Below are 18937 nucleotides of genomic sequence, written 5' to 3'. Positions count from 1 at the left end.
AGGGGGAAATTTCAGACCTCTGTGTGTCATCTGCTGTAGGCAGGCCTGTGTGTGACTGTTGTCATGGCTCACCTCACCCACAGCAGGTTGACAGTGGGCTTTAAGTCTTGAGATCTCTTCTAGTGATGGCAGCTGCCTGAAGCAAAGCACTCCTCAAGGAGAGGTAGAACAGGATACATCTCATCAGGAAACTGATTAACCACTCCTTTTGCCTTGCTCAAGACTTACTAGTAAAGAAAGATCTTGAATCCCTCCTCCTTTTTCTTTCCCTTCTCCTTTTGGTTGTGGGAACAGCAACCAATTACTTGAAGCAATTAATGAAGTATTTTTTCTTAGCATAAACCAGCATGAATACTTTCTATCTCAAACCTTAATTTTAACTGGTCTAAATTCCTAAAAGGCTGGCCAATAAGCGGCCTGAAGGCCACACTTATATATAAAAATAAATATTAATCTTTTGATTGAAAAATACAGTGCTTGCTCTTGAACATAGAAATAATACTGCAAGTTAATTTGATCTGTTTTGTCAGTAACACGTTTTTAAAGTTTGAATCTTTGATTCCTTTATAGGAAATTTAAGTCAGCTACTAATGAATGTGAGATATTCTTCCTTTTCTAACCGTCTTTTGTGAGCAGTTGGAGAAATACATAAACAAGTAAGGGCCTGTGAAGTGACATGTATTGCAAATCACAGCTGTAAGTGACGCAGAATCGAAACAAGAGAGAAAGGGGTTCCTCAGCGAAGAACAACTGAGTTATTTATCTTTAGTGTGAAACTCAGAGCATCTTCAAACAGTTTTCACCTTATTGCAAGTCTTAAGAAAGAGTTTTGGTCAGTGCTGGTCTTATGACAGTCATCACAGACAGACTGCTGCCTAAATCTACAGGAACATATGATAGTGCTCAAGACATTCCCCTGCAAGAAGGGTATCAAAACACTCCATTGTCCTTTATCTTCTAGTCACCACACAACTAGGAGGAGGAATCCAGTTTAGGGAGTTGAATTTGTTCTGAGCTACTATTTTTAATGGAAATTTAAGCCTCACCAGTGGAAAACATGGTTTGTCTTCTGGACAGATACCTCCTGAGGCTGAATTGTACATGCCCTGCTAATTAGGCTTGTTACAGTGCTGTGGCCTCAGACTAATCACAGACAGGCATTTTTGAAGCTCTCAAGAAGACTGACTCTTCTGAGCTTTAATTTTTAAGCCCCTAATACTTATCTTCTGCTTTCTAGCCTGCTGCTAGGCAAGCCTGTGTAAACTTGTTATGCTTCAGTAATTTCTTAGTTCATAGGAGACAGAAATGGTAACAGCACAGGGGAAACAACTGGAGAATGGGTTGACAATTCTGCTTCTCTAACTCTTGCCTAGACACAACAATTCCCACCCTTCCCTTTTCCCATGTCAGAATAAAACGATTTCTTTTGCCTTTTCATCCCCCTGCTGAAAATATCATCATAGGACATTCAGTGACTGACTCAATATTTCAGTCTTACCATTGCAGTTATTAATGAAATATTGATCTTTTTCTCTTTCAAAATTGGAGCTCCTTTTTACATAAATCTGCCTAAGAAGGGAATTATGTCACATGAATGTGACACATTTTTTGTACGTAAATTGTGTATTTTCTAAACCTCTACTTTACAGAACTATGTTGTAACATTAGCAGCTCTACAGGGGATGACATTGGAGTTGTGCCATAAACGGAAAATAATCCCTTGTTTTCTTTTCTAATTTCAGGGAGAAGATAGCATACTTTACAAGAGCAAAGATCAGTATACCAGCCCTTCCAGCTGATGATGTATAATTATGCTTTTTCATTGAAGTGTTTTTCCATTTGTTCATCTCTTTTCAGATGAGCTTTGTAGTTTCAGTGATGTGCTTTCAAAGATCTTCTATTTTACATTCACTATTGATATGTTTATTTGTAAAATATAGTGAATTGAATAGTTGTAATCTTAAAAAATGGCAAAAAAACCCAACAACCAGAAAACCAAAGTAGATTAATTTTGGTATACTGATGCTGATTTTGTACAGTTTGTATGTGTCACATGTGTTTTTATTTTGTAAAGATGGAACAAACGAACTAAGGCAGTACTAAGCAAGTATCCTGTTGAACTGCACTGTGTTAAGAAAAATGGTGTTCAACAGACAATTGTTTATCTTTTCACTATTTTCATGTGAGGAGACTGTGAAGATGGCTGTTTTGCCATACAATATTTTTGTACAAGTGTGACTTTTATAGTTTAAAGTTAGCCACAAGCGTAAGCTCCTTTCCAAAACATCCAGGCTGCCTCACAACAGCTGCTAATTGCATTCATCACTCACATTGGAATTTTGTTTCTGAAAACAAATTTCTTCTGTTTTTGTTTTTTAGTACTTTGTAGGAAGAGATGGAGTTCAGAGTTTAGTTTTGTGAATGTACAGTACTTTAACCTGCACTAAAAGGTTTCTTGCATCTGCAGGAGAGCAACAAAGGCAAGGCAGACAAGTAACCCTAAAAACTTATTATGAGACTACCAAAAGGGGCAGCTGCTTTCTGAATGGGATGAATCAAATTCATAATTCCAACATTGATATCGAAATAGTTATATCCAGTGTACAGTTAAAAATGAGAGTTTCTCTCTGTTAACCTTTTGTCCTAGGGGGCTGTCTGATTGCTAACTAGGAATACATAAAGGTGTGTGTTAGGTTTACAAATATGAAGATGTTTCATTTAAAGTATTTGTACCAGGAGAAAAATCTGTCACATGCTAACTCAATTATCAGAAGTCCTGTTGGTAAGGTAAACCCTTTCTGAAAAAGAAAAGCTCCAAACTCCAAGTCTGCACATATTTCGGTACAATAAAAACCATTTTTTTTAATACACAGTTGACCCTGTATTCAGTTGAGGGTGCACAGGTTTAATGAATAGATGTGAATGGCTTGTTTCAAATTTGTCTTACATGCTTCCTCCTAGCAGGCTGCTTCATCAGAAGGCAACTTGGATGCCTTCTCTTAGAAGTCCAGAACATTAGATGTAGGTAGGTTTTTAAGCAGTCCTGTTTTGGTAAAGCAATTGGGTTCTTATCTTCTGTGGGTACTGTGTAAGTAGGTGGACATTGCAGAGAACAGAATTATTTCATTTTCTACTTAATATATTGCATTCAGATGTATTTCATTCACTCGCTAGTTTTCTTCCCCAAGCAACAAGCCACATTGCATGGACTTCATCTTTCAGATATGCTATAATTACTTGATGAGAAAATGGAAACAAATATAACCACTATATGGTAGCAGCTGTCTTAAATTCAAAGTGACAATTCTGTGATGAGAGGTCTGTGTAACACCCAAGGGTTTTGTTATGCACAAATACATCAGTTCACTGAAAAGTATAGCCAAACATGCTATTTTGGGCAAGATGACTGATTGAACATCCTTTATGAATGCCCCATTTGTTTTTTGTGTCTTGGGTTTGAGATAACATTCATGTTTGAAAGGTCAATTTTAGAAAAAAATCTGGAATTATTTAATGTAGAGGTGAAATGATGGTTGTCAGTTTCAACTTCTCAACTTGATTATATAAGTTGTTTGTAGAATGATATTTAGAGGTGTACTTTATGATTTTTCTTTTATTTATTTACAGTCTTATTTATGTTCTGTTTAATGTAGTTCAGTTCTGGTCATAAAAATATTTGACATTAAGGATTCTATTGTGAAAAATACTTAGAGCTGTCTAAATTCTTGCCAGATTAGCTGGTTTTCCTCACATGTTGAATAATTTCAAAAAAAAAAGTATTATTGTGTGATTTGTAAGCATGAGATGAGGTCAAAACTTAAGTATTGCTGGCTTCAGCTTGCAAAACTCATTTGAAAATGATAGACTTATACATATTCATGCTCTTAATTTTCCAGATTTGTAAAGTTGTACATATTTATAGGCAGCTTTTAAAAATTCTGGCTTTTTGGGATTTTTTTTATTAATTCAGCTTATTCACACTTGAAAAACTCAATCGAATAAGCTAAAATACTACATACAAATAAGCTCCCATCAGTTTAAAGTTATAAATATTACTGTTAAAGTGGAATTTACTCCGCACATTAGGGTACAACGAATGTAATTAGTTCTATGGCCAGGTACCAATGTCACTGCAGTTGCATATATATGAAAGTTAAATATTACTGGTACAAGAATATTTATCCAAATGAGCAAAGTTTAGGAGAAATTGTAATAGAACACAAATCAAATAATTTTAAGATTATTTTCCTTTTTACTATTGCTATGTTTATACTGTATTAAATATAAAATGCTCAGGACTGAACTAAATATTTAATCAGGTTATATTCTGAATGTGTTTCTGTTCTAATTTTGTCTGTAAGAGTATGCAAGTACATCACATAGATTAACTTGTCTCTGCACTTTTCATGTGTTTCAGTGATTGGAAAATACATTTTTTTAACAAAGCTCTTTTCCAGACCAGTGTTTTATTTAATTCTTTTATTGCTGTTCTATATCTTTATATGCTCTTTGCAGAAACAGATGGCTGCTACAGCTTTGTCAATGTAAAATCATGGCAATTTATAGAAAGTTCACATCAATCACTGACAGCTCTTAGGGTAAGTTATATAGGAACTGATTCATATACTTGAAGTTAGTTCTTTACATTTATGAAGTAAAACCTGCAATAGCAATGAACATAGTCGACTCCACTGGACATCTCATGATTATTCAGAAATACTGGCTTTCCTTAGAGAGGGAGAGAAAGAGATTGGGCAGGGATACAGGTGGTCATATTATCTCTCTCGCTCTCACAGAGTCATGATGGAGAATCTTGTATTACATGACATTATGTCTGAGAACATTTAGTTTACTGTAAATGATACTGCCCAGCGAACTTCATTCAAGGTTGTACTGCATTAGGTTTTTGTTATGCATGTTGAACTGGCACTACAAACTGTTTCAGAATTAAACTAATATTATTTTTGTAAAAAATACTTTGTTTAAAGCAGCCTCAGTAGGAGTTCTGCTATTTAAGATAAGGTCAAGTCTCCATGCAGGCCTAGAGATTAAAAATTTTATACTCACTTATTCTAAAAAAACACCCAAGCCATACTATGAAAACAAAATCTGCAGTTGATCACATTTGGAGAAATACAGCAGTGGATACTACTTAGTAAGAAAGAACCCCTCCCCTGATTTTGTAAACAGTGACCTGCCTGTTCAGCAGATCTTTCTTGCTGTAATGCAAGAGTAAGAAATCGGAAAACCTGATATCTGCCTTTTTTAAAGTCTTCTATTTCCAGTTTCCAGATGTTGTTGGGCATCTTGTATATCTGCCATTGCACCATCATGGCTAGGCTTCGCAAACAAAGATTTGGGAAAGGCTCTACCCGCGTTTGTTGCAAGTACGTTGGTGGCTAAAAAGGCCAATACAAGACAGACACATCCGGTTGCAGAAGGCACAGCAGAAAGACTCCTTAGGTGGTATATTCTGCAAGGCACGATTCTTTCTGCATTGTCTTTTCTCCTCGAGAGTGATCCTGCGTGCTTTCTCAAAGGCATCAGCAGCATTGTAGATGGGGTGTACTGCTCTGGTAATTGACAGTCAGATGATAAGCAGATTGTGGAGAGGAGTAGAGATCCTCCTAGAATTATAAAAAATCCACCAAACCAGCCACTGAACAGTGCATCCCCAATTTCCCATCTGGGCACAATCTCCAAAAATCCTGGATTATAGTATAGGCAACCTAAGACACAGGGACTGCATCTTAGGAACACAGGAGTGTTCCTCCAAGTAGTAACAGCTGTTTCTTTAGCTTCTGCTCTGTATCCTCCATCTTTAGGCAGTCCAAACCAAGACCAGAGATCACAACATTCAGAAGTCCTAGTCGATTTGATGTAGACACTAAAATCCTGGAAATTTTGAATTCCAGAGGTAAAACTAGGAAAAAATCAAAATCCTTAAGCTGTGTTCCTCCTACACCTTGGACTACACAGGTTTGCCAGAGTCCCACGGTCCGAGCTCCCGTATATTTAGGTCTAAGCTGAGTTTTTTCCAGCCTGATAAATAGTTACAGGTACTAGTTAAAATCCATCCTAGCACAGACAACAGAAATCCAGCAAACTGTAGCCTGTGTCTGGATGCCAAGGTCATTTTTTGCAGTCACAGAAGCACCAAACTGCTGGCTTTTGCAGGCATTGTTCCAATCAATTCTTTGTCATACTGTACATAAGCAAAAGTTAAAATAATGCTTTATGAAGCATGAAATACTTCTCCCCCTCCCTCCTGCTTTGTTAGTCTGGTTCCATGTGCTGGGAGGTGGTGTGGTAAACGAGTAGCAGAAGTGTGTGGCCACAGCTGGCTCACCTTTTGTTAATTTTGTGTTTGTTTGGGTTTTTTTTTTTAAGAAAAGCATATACTTGGCTTTCCATCAATCTGCTAAAACATCACAGCAGTTCTGCTAGTTTTGGCATCTCACAGTTTGTTTTCATATTAAATTCTAGTACTACATTGATGCACTTCCACTTAGAGAAAACGATTCTGTCTGCTCTGTGGCAAGTTAAGTGTTGTATGTTTAAAGTAAAAGATTGCACAGCAACATATTCCAAACATGAGTGAATGGAGCTTAAGGAGCTGTGGATAGGATGCATAATGCCTCAAGACTGTATCTGAAGAAGATAGTGTAACTATTCTTTAAATTAGCATTTCTCAGGCTATTTTTGTGCATAAAGTATGCAGGTGCCAGAAATGCCTAGAATAACTTGTATAGGCAGTTTAATGTGGTAGACTGGGAAAACACGACTTGCTAGGTATAAGGCACCCACACCATCACACCTCATGCACAAAAAGATATCTGCTAAGCTTGCTACAATTTCAGAAAACTACTGTTTCCAAATACACAGAAAAACCATTTGATGCAATGCAGGTATTTATAGACTGTTTAGGATAGGAAATCTCCTCTAGTTTGTACATCACTGCGTTAGGCAAGTGGAAAATTGAAACAGCGAGTCAAGCTTTGAGGCTCATTTCATTGGTTACATAAAAAAGGAAGCATATGTTTGTTAAAACCCAAGCTGTAAGAGAACATGCATATTCATTTTCAGGATTTTACAGTGCAGTTGAGAAGCAAAAGCACCTCTCCTGCAGAGTTTACAAAAATTTCAGCATTCTTCTCTGAAACACAGTTTTAAGCAGTTCCCCAGGTGCGAAAACACACCACCTTCCAATACCAGTTTATGGAGAAAACAGACATAAATTTAGGAAATCAGCTAGGTAACAAAGAGTCCTTTGAATTACTACTGGAACAAGCTTCTGGCTTGCACTAGGGTTTGGAAAAGATAGGACAGTATTTCCGTACTGCTTAAAACCTTCCATTTTAAGGCCTAGTTTCAGTTTCCAAGCGTTGACACTGATCCTGCTGTTCTGCTACTGTGTAATGGACTGAAGACGGATGGACTTCAGTGGAACAGATTGTGCAATTAAGTAGGGATCCTCCTAATATTAGACAAAATCCAGCAAGCCAGCCAACAAACAATGCTTCCCCAAAATCCCACCTGGGAACAATGTCTGGTATATTCTCATCCCAAAACTCCTGGACTGTGGAATGGGCAACCCAAGAAACTGGGACAATAGCTGTAATCCCTGATATCCAGACGAGCATTCCTCCAAACAGCAACAACCTCTTCTTTTGTTCCTGTTGTCTTTCACCAATTTTCAAACAGTCCAACCCAAATCCCGAGAGCAAGAGGCCCAGAAGCCCTGATCCATTGGAAAAAAACATCAGAATCCTAGAAATCCTGAGCTCTGGAGGCAAAGCTAGGAAAGAATCAAAGTCCTTGCATTGCATTCCCCCTTCTTCTTGTACAACACAAGCTTGCCAGAGTCCCATGGTCCAGATCTCCAACTCATTCAGTTCCAAGTTAAGATTTTTCCACTGGGGTAGATAGGTCGTGAGACAGGACAGGACCCATCCCAACAGAGAGAACAGTATGCCACTTAATTGCATCACTGGTTGATAGACCAAGGCCATTATAAGAGCAGAGTCCTGAAAGCTTGAGGAGGAAGGAAGGTCTCCCCAGCAGTTCTGTACCAGCTGCTACCTTGAGTGATGGTGGAAGCTATGATGGTTTTAGTTTTCTGCTTCCCCAAATATAAGCCCTTGCTATTAACCCTTTGCAAGCTCTGAAACACTTTTTTGTTCTTCATGAATATAAAGTTTCACATAAAGGACGAAGGGCTTCACTAAACCATGAGTTAGGCTTTCCGATAAGGATTTGATCTGTTACCTTCCAATTTGCTTGGTAAAATTATATCCCAATGCCTGATGATTACAAGCCTGAGGATGAACAAAGAGGGCTCTATGACCCCTCACCCTAAAACACAACAGAAATCTTTGTGCTTCAATACGGATTAATTAGATTTTAAGTGGTGATAAAAAGGCAGCTCTGTGTGCAACAGGACTTCATTGTAATAGCTAAATTTGAGATTTCAGGGATGTAAATCAAGGCCTTGTAAAGAAAGGTAGACTGTTTGCCTATAATCTTTATTCTTAGACTTCCTCAACATACATAATGGCTTATCTTCCACTGCCCTGTTCTATGTCCCCGGCACTGTAAAAGACGCTTTGTAAAAGATCCTTATGTTTCACATTTTCTACATTCATTTCTTTTAAAATGGGCTTTGTTTTGACAGACTTTTAAGGGGAAAAGGAGACGGGTATGGTGAAAGTACCATAGCAAATGAAATCCTAGACATCCCTCCACCATAATGAACCCAGGCAGATCATCAGCCAGTGTAAACTTTACCTGCCCCAGGACTTCAGCAACAACATGGTAGCAACTTACAACAGCTTGGTGTCCCCTTTCCTAAAGCCAATGTCCCAGATGGCACACAGTGTATACACTTAGTATCTATATCAACAACATTTGGCACTCAATGGTCCCAGGGCCAGGAATGCCTAGTACACCTTTCTGATCAAAGCAAGATACCATTATGCCATTACCCCAATAGGAAACTCAGCTTTTTTCCTCCTCTCATGTCAGCTACACTTGTGCATGTCTACAGGGTCAGCAAGGTCATCTGTTTACTGTTCGCCTCCCCACATGTAACAGCACAGCCTTTATGGGAGGGAGCAGGAGCTGAGCAGTGTGAACACATGCACATGTGTATGACCCAGAGATGTTTTCCAGTCTTTCTTGACTTCATTTCCTAGATGTGATAATGTACATATATCTGTATATTTTTAATTCTCAGTTGCATAAAATGAATTATGTGATGGGAAAACATAACACTGCTTTTGAAGATTTCCAAAATCCTGAAGGGTATCATCAAGAAATATCACTGTGAGAAAATCTCTTCTTCCCCTTTTCTGTATGGAGTTGTAATTTCTAACCCTTTTTTTTTCCTGTCACAAGCTGTGAAGAACCAACACAAGGAAAGATGATCTATTTCCCTTTATCTTGTGTACCAGCCCAGTCCAATGGCTTTTACTTGGTAAAAAAATTACTATACACAAGAGCAGGAATCCTTAAGGATATAACTGACAACACTGGGAACAAACTGACGCAAGCCATCCACCAGGCAAAAGAAGACAGACCAATCCCACATTCATTCTTTCATTTGGACTCCAGATTGTACTTTCAGATTTGGCAGTGTTGTTTCTCTCCCGCTTCTCTGCTAGAGTGCTAGTTCTGGAAATCATCATGACTTTCAATGAGAATCTCCATAATGCCATTTGAATAATTTTTCAGATAAACAACCACACTCCAGGAGTGACTCTGCTCCTTCAGGGGCTACATGTTTATCTCACTTTAAAAATCACAGTTACCGACAGACTGGAAGCCTGTTGCCTTTCTCTTGACTGTGAACATTTAATATTTTCTTCTCTGCTCTCAATTCCAACAGTCCATGTAGTGTGACAGCACAGGATCAGGCATGTGAAGTCCATTCATTTTTCAAATGTTGATTACAGCTGGAACAGTGTGCCAGCCTTCAAATTTTAGCCATCAGAAGCACTGGGACTGCTGCATGAGTAAGATCTGCCAATTAAGTTCTGCAACTTACTTTTAACCATGCTTACTTTTAACTTAGGGCAAGGAAAGCTTCCTTACACTATCCTGGATAAGATTATATATAATCCTTGTGTGATTATATATAATACAATATATATTATATGATATATATATTATATGGGGGGGGCTGTAAGGTAACACTTCCCTTGTCACCAGGACAGCAGTAAGGGTCTGAAATGCCTTTGCTTGAAACTTACTGATCTTATCACAATCTCAGCTGAACTGGGATATGTACATTCTCGAGTCAGTCACTGCCTGAGTCCAAACTCCCTTGTCCTTTTTTCACATTTTTCCTACCTGCTATTATTTTTTCTTTTCTCTCTCATCTAAAAATATCTCATTCTCAGAATAATTTTATTTTGGTAGACTTGTGCCTACACAGATGGTGAGATGTCAGAGTTTCTATGAAACCCAGGGGCTAGAACTGGGCTCCCATCAGTTTCTGCCCTATGGCTCAGGGTAATTTGAAACACAAGCCCAAGGTTCACTGTTATATTGCCATGAGAAGAAACATCTGCCGACATCTGCACAGCCTGAATCAACAGATCATCTCAAGGGGTTTCAGTGGAGATGGCCACTGAAAGATGCCCCCAGGCTGGTGGGACAGGGAAGCTGCCTACCAGGGACCTCTGGAGCCAGAGCTGGGGCCCACGCACAGGCGAGCTGCCCCTTCTCGTCTCCCTGCTCGCCTTGCCAGCCTCTGCAGCAAGGACTGTGCTTGTCCAACACAAGCTTGTCAAGAAGAAAAGGAAGAGCAGGTACAGCTATCACTGACCAGTGTGCTTTCAAGTAAGGAAGGTGAGAATCAATTTAGAGGGGGCTTTGAGTGGGTTTAGAGCAAGTATTTTCGCATTCTTTTTTCCTATAGATTTTAAAGCCTTATGTATGTAACATACAGCAATACCGCCCTACAGAGGCTTATGCACCTAAAACAATCTGAACCTGTAGGAACTGAGGTGCAGAGAAGAGAGTCTTCTGGTCACTCATGCAGGCCAGCAGAGACTCTCCAGAGCATCAGCCCCCCTGAAGCCAGGCACTTGTCACAGACACAAGAGTGGTACATCTTTGCGCTTGCTCCTGTTGCCATATGACTGTTTCAGCAGCCAGTTCTGTGAGACATTGAGTTTTTGTACCTCACGTTACAGACAATGCCTGTGAAAAATACAGCACAGGTCACGATCAGGTTCCTACAGGCTCAGGAATATTTTTTAAAGCACTGGAGATCACGTAATTCATTCAAACTAGCTCCAAGCATCATTTTGCAAATTGATTTTCACTACACGGAAGGGGAATTGGAGTGGTCAGCATGCATAACATTTTATGCAGTTAAGTGCATTAAATTTTTACTCCCCATAAAACCATTTCAGGTTGAATACAAGGATTGTGAATCTCATTACAAGTATTACATAGTCCCTCAAAAGCTACACTAACTCTTCTGGGAACCTCCGTGGTGAGAGATGGATACACTAATACTTTACCAGCTGGAAAGAGTAGTAGGGAATTGTCTTTACACAGATCGGCAGCCCACACAATTATCCCAATGTTTTGTGGTCAGCATAAGAGGAAAAAATATCAGGTGCAGGACTTTGGAATCTGATTAGGTAATTTAATACCACAAAAGCAGTATTATGAGACTGGCACTTTCCTATACTTTCAGTTCCTTCATAAAGCATAATCATGTTCATTTTGTGGCTTGTTTATTCTCCTTCAATGCTCCAAAAGTGTGCTCATCTGTGAAGTACAATCATCTCCAATAGCATTCCCCAGATACTACCATTATTTTCTCTAATCTGAAGATAGTCATGGAGTTCCCTAAATATTTCTTGTTGCTCATTTAAATGTCAAGTACTGTCATGAGTCATTCACAGGTCTCTCAATTTTAGATTCCAATTTTATAGATACATATGAAAAAGATGGAAATAAGAGCTAGTGTACAGATTTTCTATGACAATCTTAGTTACAGCCAGTGAAACATAGCTACTGTCAGAAGCTGGCAAGGTAGTGTCTTTAGCATCTTAATACAAGTGAGTTAATTCATTCAATCCTTTGCTTTCCACATTATTGCTTGAACTGGAAGTTATAAGTGTTAGTGTTTTCTTACCCATCTAAGAACACATTTGTCTGTGTGCTGGAGCTTCTTTGGGGTTTGCATATCCAACGTGCTCTTCAGTGAAACCATTGAAACACCAAGAAAAAACCACAGTCCATACTGACTTACTCTAGTCTACATTTAAGTGTACTTTGACCAAAAATATTATTTGTATTGGTAGAGTCTAAGGTTTCACACAAAAGGCCATATCACCTCTTCTGATCCCCCCTCCCCAGCGTGGGCAGTGGGGACACCCCAGCAGTGCAGCCACTGCAGATGGTTTCACAGCACTGGTGCACCAGGGTTGGCACAGCAAGGCAAAGCTGGGTTCAGCACGGCAGTAGGAGGTGAGCAATCAGCACCTTCAGAAGAGCCAGGAAGGGGCTGCAGAGCCCTCTCACAAGGGAAAAAGGCATAGCCATCTCCAGCCTTCTGAATAGGACCTCCTTCCACAAAAGGGAATATTCCCAGCTTGTCAGTATTGCAGGGACTGCCCAAGCCAGCATACCTCTCCTTTACAAACCTTGGATATAATTCATTAAGCAACTTTACAAGAGCCTGTTTTGTATGCAAAAGAAAGGTACTTCTGTGATTGAAAGACCTTGCTAACAGTTTCACTTCTGTAAGATTAATCAAAAGCTTGAAATAGGATGTCATGTAGAATTAATGGCAGTTGCACAAGATCTAGAAGAGAAAGGCACTGAAAGAGTCAAGCACAGCAAGGTGAAACTGTTGATTTCTGCTTTAGGGACTTATTCAAAGGTTGAAATGAGAGAGGGTAGATTTGCCATCATTATACTGGAAGAATAAAGAATGCTTTAAGGCTCACTACTTCAACCTTTGCAGAAAATTTTCCCTCACCATCCCAATCCAGACTTCAAAGTGAGGGTTGACTGGGTTAGAAAATTAGCCTTATTCTTCAGGGAACTATTTTTGATATACTGTCCATACAGGAGATTACTGTAAGTACGAAAATTCATGTCACTTGAGTGATTGGAATGTGATTTCCTTGAATGATGGAAGACTAAGAAATTAATTTCTGAGTTGTGTAATATGTAGGCTTCTTTATCACTATGCATCCCTTATTATGAGACTCTGGTTTAATATAGTGTTATATATATTTCTATAATGCTTTTCATTTAACACCTGCAAACAATTATTATAATAAGCTTTCTCTCATTCCTTAAGATACATTTCTTAATGTTGGCAAACTTATGAGAAATTATTTGTGGTACCCAGCTGAACCCACATGAGGAATGTTATTGCGTGACAATTGGGATTAGAAAGATAATACAGACTTGTTAACCATAAATTAGAAGACTGCACACACCTTCTAACAGCAATCTAGCCAGAATGGGAAATGAGTCACAAGAATTTTTGACAAGTGAAGGAAGTGTGAGTACCTGTGGCATTTTGGTCATCTGTCATATTGAGATTTGGGGGAAGGGAGGAAAGAAGCTTAACAAATGTATGGTAATTGAAATATGATTGTTCCTAAGATTCTAGTGGGTTAAACTGATTTTGTTCTTTACCTTTTAAGGTACAGAGAGTTAGGAAATGCAGAAAGTGAAGACCTTTCCTAGCAAGAAAGCAAGCAATTGTTCTCTCTCAGATTGCATATCTTTCTGGCTGAAAAAAGAAAGCTTTTCTTCCCTCACAGTATTACAGGATTTAATCAGGATTTAAGTATCCCCCCCTCAATGAAATCTCAGCAAACCTATAAACAGCAAAACCTATTTAAAGAGTTCACGAGATCCTGTCATTAACAAATTAAAGCATTACATTTTCAGTATACACTTTACTGTTGTCTTCTGCCATATTCATCTTCACCCCTTCTCTCTGCTCCCTCTCACCTCCCCTACTTTACATCAAGAAAAGCTAAAAGGCCTCGGTCCAATCAGGTTCCTTCAGGGGGACAGCGAGGAGGGAATCAAGTAAAGATGCCCATGGCTACTCCAGAGGAGGGAATGGATGCAAAGAGGGACAGCAGTTTCCTCCCTTCATTTCCTCTGCCCTCCCACCAACTGCAGCCACCTAGCAGCACCCTCAGATGTCAAATACTGCCTGCAGAGGTGAAAGGGATGATGTGTAGAATACATTATCACAGGAATGCCTCATGTAGTGCAAAACACGGTATAGATAAGAGAAGTGAGACTGCAGGAGTTTCAGTTAATACTGCGTCAGTAGATTGAGACGATGCCTGCCCATGTTCAATATCAACCCAGAGAGAGGTCACTGCTGGAGACTTCTAATATCATGCCTCTGCAATAGTTATGTGATAGTGGTTTAACTAATCAATGATGACCATATATTGGAAAAGTACTAAGTCTTCTGCAAAGCATTGCACATTTTCCAAACACACTTGCATAGAGGTGAAGGTTACCTCCGTGCCAGGGATTCAAATATTTAAACAGAGAATCCTTCATCCTAAATCAAAGACAGTGAAGAATCTTAGGCTCTGAGTGCAAGAAAACAATCGTGAAAATGATTAAAATGGTTATTCCCCAATACGAAGATAACCTATGTTCACTTGACCAGACATTTGCTTTTAATTCTTTGATCTGTCACAAGAGCCTACTTTTAATTTACATAGTATCCAGGAAGAGATACTGAGAAAGTGAGTATTCTGCAATATACTCAAGTGTTTGCATTATTTTGTACGAAACTCCATGAAGACAAAAGGTAACAACTACATTATTTAGGGAAATGTATACAGACACATACGTTAGTGAGTTTGGCATATATTTGCAAAGCCACATTCACTAATACAAGAATGGTAGTACTATGCCAGGACAAGCCAGAAGTTCATCTAGCCCAGCAGGAAAAGAATATAACAACATGGTAAGGATAGATTGCTACTGTCTCCATGCTACAGTGTTAAAATCTCTGAGCCTGAACTTTAAATCTACATCATCTTGTTTAGTAGCCTTTGATGGACCCCCTTCCCCTATGAATTTTCCCCTGAAGCACACATTTGCTGCACCCAAAGCACCTTACAGTGACTTCCACAGTTTAATTTTGCCTTGCATCCCCCGTAATTATAAACTCACTGCTAGACCATTTTACCTACTAGTCCCTAGTTCTTACGTGATGTTCATTATTCTTCTGTCATGGTTTAACCCCAGCCAGTAACCAAGCCCCACACAGGCACTTGCTCACTCCCCACCCTCAGGATTGGGGAGAGAATTGGAAGGGTAAAAGTGAGAAAAGTTGTGGTTTGAGATAAAGACATTTTCATATGGAAAACAAAAGCCACACACAAAAGGAAGGCAAAAGAAGGAATTAATTCAGCCCTTCCCATGGGCTGGCAGGTGTTCAGCCGTCCCCAGGATAGTAGGGCTCCATCACACATAACAGTGACCGGGGAAGACAAATGCCAAAACTCTGAACATCTGCCCCTTCCTTCTTCCCCTACTGTATATGTGGAGCATGACATCATATGGTATGGAATATCCCTTTGGTCAGCTGGAGTCAGCTATCCCAGTTGTGTCCCCTCCCAACCCTCTGTGCACCCCCAGCCTCCTCACTGGAGGGGTGGGATGTGGACCAGAAAAGGCCTTGACCTTGTGTAAGTGCTGCTCAGTGACAAAACATCCCTCTGTTATCAACACTGTTTTCAGCACAAATCTAAATCACAGCCCCATACCAGCTACTGTGAACAAAATTAAGTCTATTGCAGCCAAAATCAGCATACTTTTTGGTATATACCTCTTTAATATCCTTATGCAGAGGTCTTGTTTATGCTAAAAGATCCTAGCTTATTATATATACAATTACCTCTGAGCAGATGAAAGAGTGGTGATCTCTCTTGTGGTTATTCTACCTTCCCACTGTCAGGGATCAATACAGTGTGCACACTATCATCCATAAGACAACTGATGTGGGAAAATAAACCTCTCTTCTTTCATACCACTACCAGTATGATTTTCATAGTTATGTTCATGTTCACCATGCACTTTAAGACAAAAAGACTTGTTAAAATCTTTCCTGAAATTGAAAATATTGTGAATACCATCTTGTTAGTATATTGGTATTTTGGTGTCTGCATTTTGGCAGAACAAGAACTCTAGCCCAAGAAATACAATGGAAAACAGTGAATTATCTCAGCAGTAGTCTGCTTGTAATCTAATATCTTCTACTGCAAGATACGATCTAAAAATGGCTTTTTTTTTTTAATAGGAAGGGTACACTCACAAGTGGATGTACAAGTGAGTTTCCTGTAATATTTGTCCACATGCACAGATGGCATAAGATGAGGAAGGTGCTCCTCGCCCCAAGTGCATGATAATTTTCGTAAAGTATAGGTTCAGTGGTCAGGAGCAAAACATCTGTACTCATGTAAAAACCCTTTGTGCTACAACACATTATCACGGTTCTTTTTGCCTAATTATCACTTCTCTGCTGGACAATGAATTCTCTGCTATTGTGGTAGAGGGAAAAATGGGGCATTATATCCCTCTAAGAGTGCAAGTGAAATTCTCTATCTGACCTACATGTCCAGTTACACAGACCACAATCCACAGGAACACCACTGACAGCAGGATGCAGAAATATTTTTAACCTGGGGAGTTTCTGAACAAAGGTGAAATAAAATCACATCTAGTTTCCATGTAAATTTGATGAATCATTAAAAGTCTTTTGTATCCATCTCTTACAAGACAAAATAAAGCAAATCACAACTAATACACAGTTTTCTTTAAAAAAACAATCTCTGCTGACAGAATAAACATAGCATTCCTATGCAACCTGTTCTAATGAAGCACTGGAGTACAGATCATATTTCCTAAGGCCATGTTCATGTTCTCCCCTTTTGTTCTCCTTTCTTAAGCAATAGCACCTAGTGGTAAATATCCTAGAAAATCCTGAGTTGGAAAGGACCTACAAGGATCATTAATTCCAGCTCCTGGCTCTGCACAGGACAACCCCAAGAATAACATCATGCGTCACAGAAATGGGCACTGTCTGCTCTCTTAACAACTTTCCTCTTGTTGCAGCCCCTAAAAGGACGTAGCTTTTTGTTGTTATCATCGTTAAATCACATTCAGTTTATGATTTGCTGTAATTTTTAATTCTGCTATCATATTTGCATTCCTTGCAGTGCACACACACGTGCACACACACAGACACTTTCTGACTTCTGATGATGTTGACAAGACAAGGAGCTTTCTCATCTCCTAGCACATGTATGGAAGAAGATAGGGGCTGACAAGCATTCCCCTTCCTCTTCTCCCTGCTGGTGTCCCTCCCTGTAGCCCTGACAGAAGCACCTTTGTCTCTCACCTCTGCAAGTGGTTTGCTTTTAGAAATGTTTGATCACTGAGCTCCCTGCTGAACTCTTATTTCATCTCCACAAATACAAGAGAGAGGCAGTCTTTTACTGATCTCTGAATCAGAATCAAACTGCGTCCAGATTGTGAATGGGTGGAAATGAGGTGGCTTGAGGAAAGTGTAGGGAAAGGATATAGCTTTGGAAGATCTTATTAAAGATCTGATGCTCAGTTCCTAAATACTGTGCCCGCATGGGGCACAGTGCATATGAGAAGAAAAAGTGAGTCAGTATGTAGCTGTGACATTTTCTCCTGCTTAATTACAGAGCAGTCACATCTCTTGGATTATTTTCTAGGGTACAGAAAACATTAGTGTGCTCAAATCATCTCACAACTACCACACAGAACATTACCTTTCTTGTGGTCAGACAGTGTAGCAAAATGTAGCAAATAAACTGGCTCCTCAGACTTATACAGGAAAACATGGTTCTACCTCCAGCTGATCTGGGGTAGCCCAAGCTGCAAAGCTGGCAATCCTCATGGGGCTGAGAAGCCCAGCTGTGATGAAACAGTCAGAGTGGGGAACAGCTTTTATCAGCATATAACAATAGTGTTGCATCACAGCATTGAACCACAATGTAACAGAATCTTCTGACCCACTGTTAACTACAGAGCTATACATTATTTGTGCAAGACCAGGAGAAGTGGGCCTGGGCAAAGTTTGGACGATCTCACGGCAAAAAGATAACAAAACCCCTCTCTCATTTGTCTTTTGTATGATTTAGCTCTGTACCAGAGAACAGCATGCTGATGGAGCCTAGTAAGTGACCTAAACAACCAATAACAGATGAAAAGATCTTTGACGGCGACTGAAGACGTTCAAGTTTCAGTAGAAGGATCTGAAGTGTCAAGTACTGCAGCACAGCTTGGGACTGCCACAATCCCCACTGCCAGTAGGAATAGGAATTAAAGGCAGAAATTAATGGTTCTTGCAAATTAAGCAGGAGCTATGGATGCATAATTTGGGAGTTTTCAACAGCTCAGGGAAGAAGCAGTAACTGATAGGAAGCTAAGAAGTGCCTGAGAGCAGCTTACTAACATTTCATCAACAAAGGAAAGATTTACAGTCAGCTGGGCAAACTGGGAGAAGAAGCTGTCTTTGGGAGTGTGCCTCACAGAAACACTGCAAACTAAAGCATAAAAAAGATCTTTGAAATGTTACATATGTGAAATATTAGATAATTAATATAGAAAACTTGAGACTCTGCAATGCCAGGAGCATCTGATACAGATAAAAACCTAATTTATAAAGACATAGCTAGGTCCCTGAAGGCAAAAAGTAAAACAATTTAGATCATAAAGCAAAGAAACCCTATTGTTAGAATTTGGTATGAGAAGCAGTCAGGGAAGTAGGTTGTCACAGGATTCAAATTAAGTTTGTATGTAAATACATCTTGAACCGCCTTTGACTCCCTTGCTTTATGTTTGTATTAAATGGGAGTGAGGGTGGGGGCAGGGTGTTGGAAAA

The 18937-nt window shown here is 39.4% G+C and overlaps 2 protein-coding genes, 2 long non-coding RNA genes and 1 pseudogene across 6 annotated transcripts in view; 2 read left to right on the top strand and 3 right to left on the bottom strand.

The window, feature by feature from the left end:
* WWC2 (WW and C2 domain containing 2) overlaps positions 1–4445 on the top strand; it is a 101643-nt gene extending 97198 nt beyond the window's left edge. Inside the window, 1 exon segment of the mRNA XM_032686250.1 lies at positions 1743–4445. Coding sequence (XP_032542141.1) covers positions 1743–1809 — 67 coding nt within the window. The 3' untranslated portion in view covers positions 1810–4445.
* LOC116785996 overlaps positions 1–18937 on the bottom strand; it is a 50482-nt gene that overhangs the window by 2731 nt on the left and 28814 nt on the right. The window contains exon 1 of one of the 3 annotated variants that reach the window (XR_004356788.1): positions 17823–17953. The exons of the other annotated variants lie outside the window; for them this stretch is intronic. This is a non-coding gene — a long non-coding RNA (uncharacterized LOC116785996). Of the gene's footprint in view, positions 1–17822; positions 17954–18937 lie in introns of those variants that run through there. 3 annotated transcript variants of the gene reach the window in all.
* LOC116785995 lies at positions 5266–6136 on the bottom strand (annotated as a pseudogene).
* LOC116785994 (claudin-22-like) lies at positions 7359–8012 on the bottom strand. Its single transcript, XM_032686251.1, has one exon. The coding sequence runs from the start codon at positions 8010–8012 to the stop codon at positions 7359–7361; it is 654 nt and encodes a 217-aa protein (XP_032542142.1).
* LOC116785998 lies at positions 16319–18405 on the top strand. Its single transcript, XR_004356791.1, has 2 exons — positions 16319–16350; positions 18195–18405. It is a non-coding gene; the product is annotated as an uncharacterized LOC116785998 (long non-coding RNA).

Source organism: Chiroxiphia lanceolata, chromosome 4, assembly GCF_009829145.1.
Source record: "Chiroxiphia lanceolata isolate bChiLan1 chromosome 4, bChiLan1.pri, whole genome shotgun sequence".
In the NCBI taxonomy this organism is placed as follows: domain Eukaryota; kingdom Metazoa; phylum Chordata; class Aves; order Passeriformes; family Pipridae; genus Chiroxiphia; species Chiroxiphia lanceolata.
Note: the sequence above shows the minus strand (reverse complement) of the source record. Positions and strands in the feature narration are given on the sequence as shown.

Excerpts from the sequence above, each read along its gene's own strand:
- LOC116785994 (XM_032686251.1), bottom strand. The coding sequence starts at position 8,012 with ATGGCCTTGGTCTATCAACCAGTGATGCAATTAAGTGGCATACTGTTC.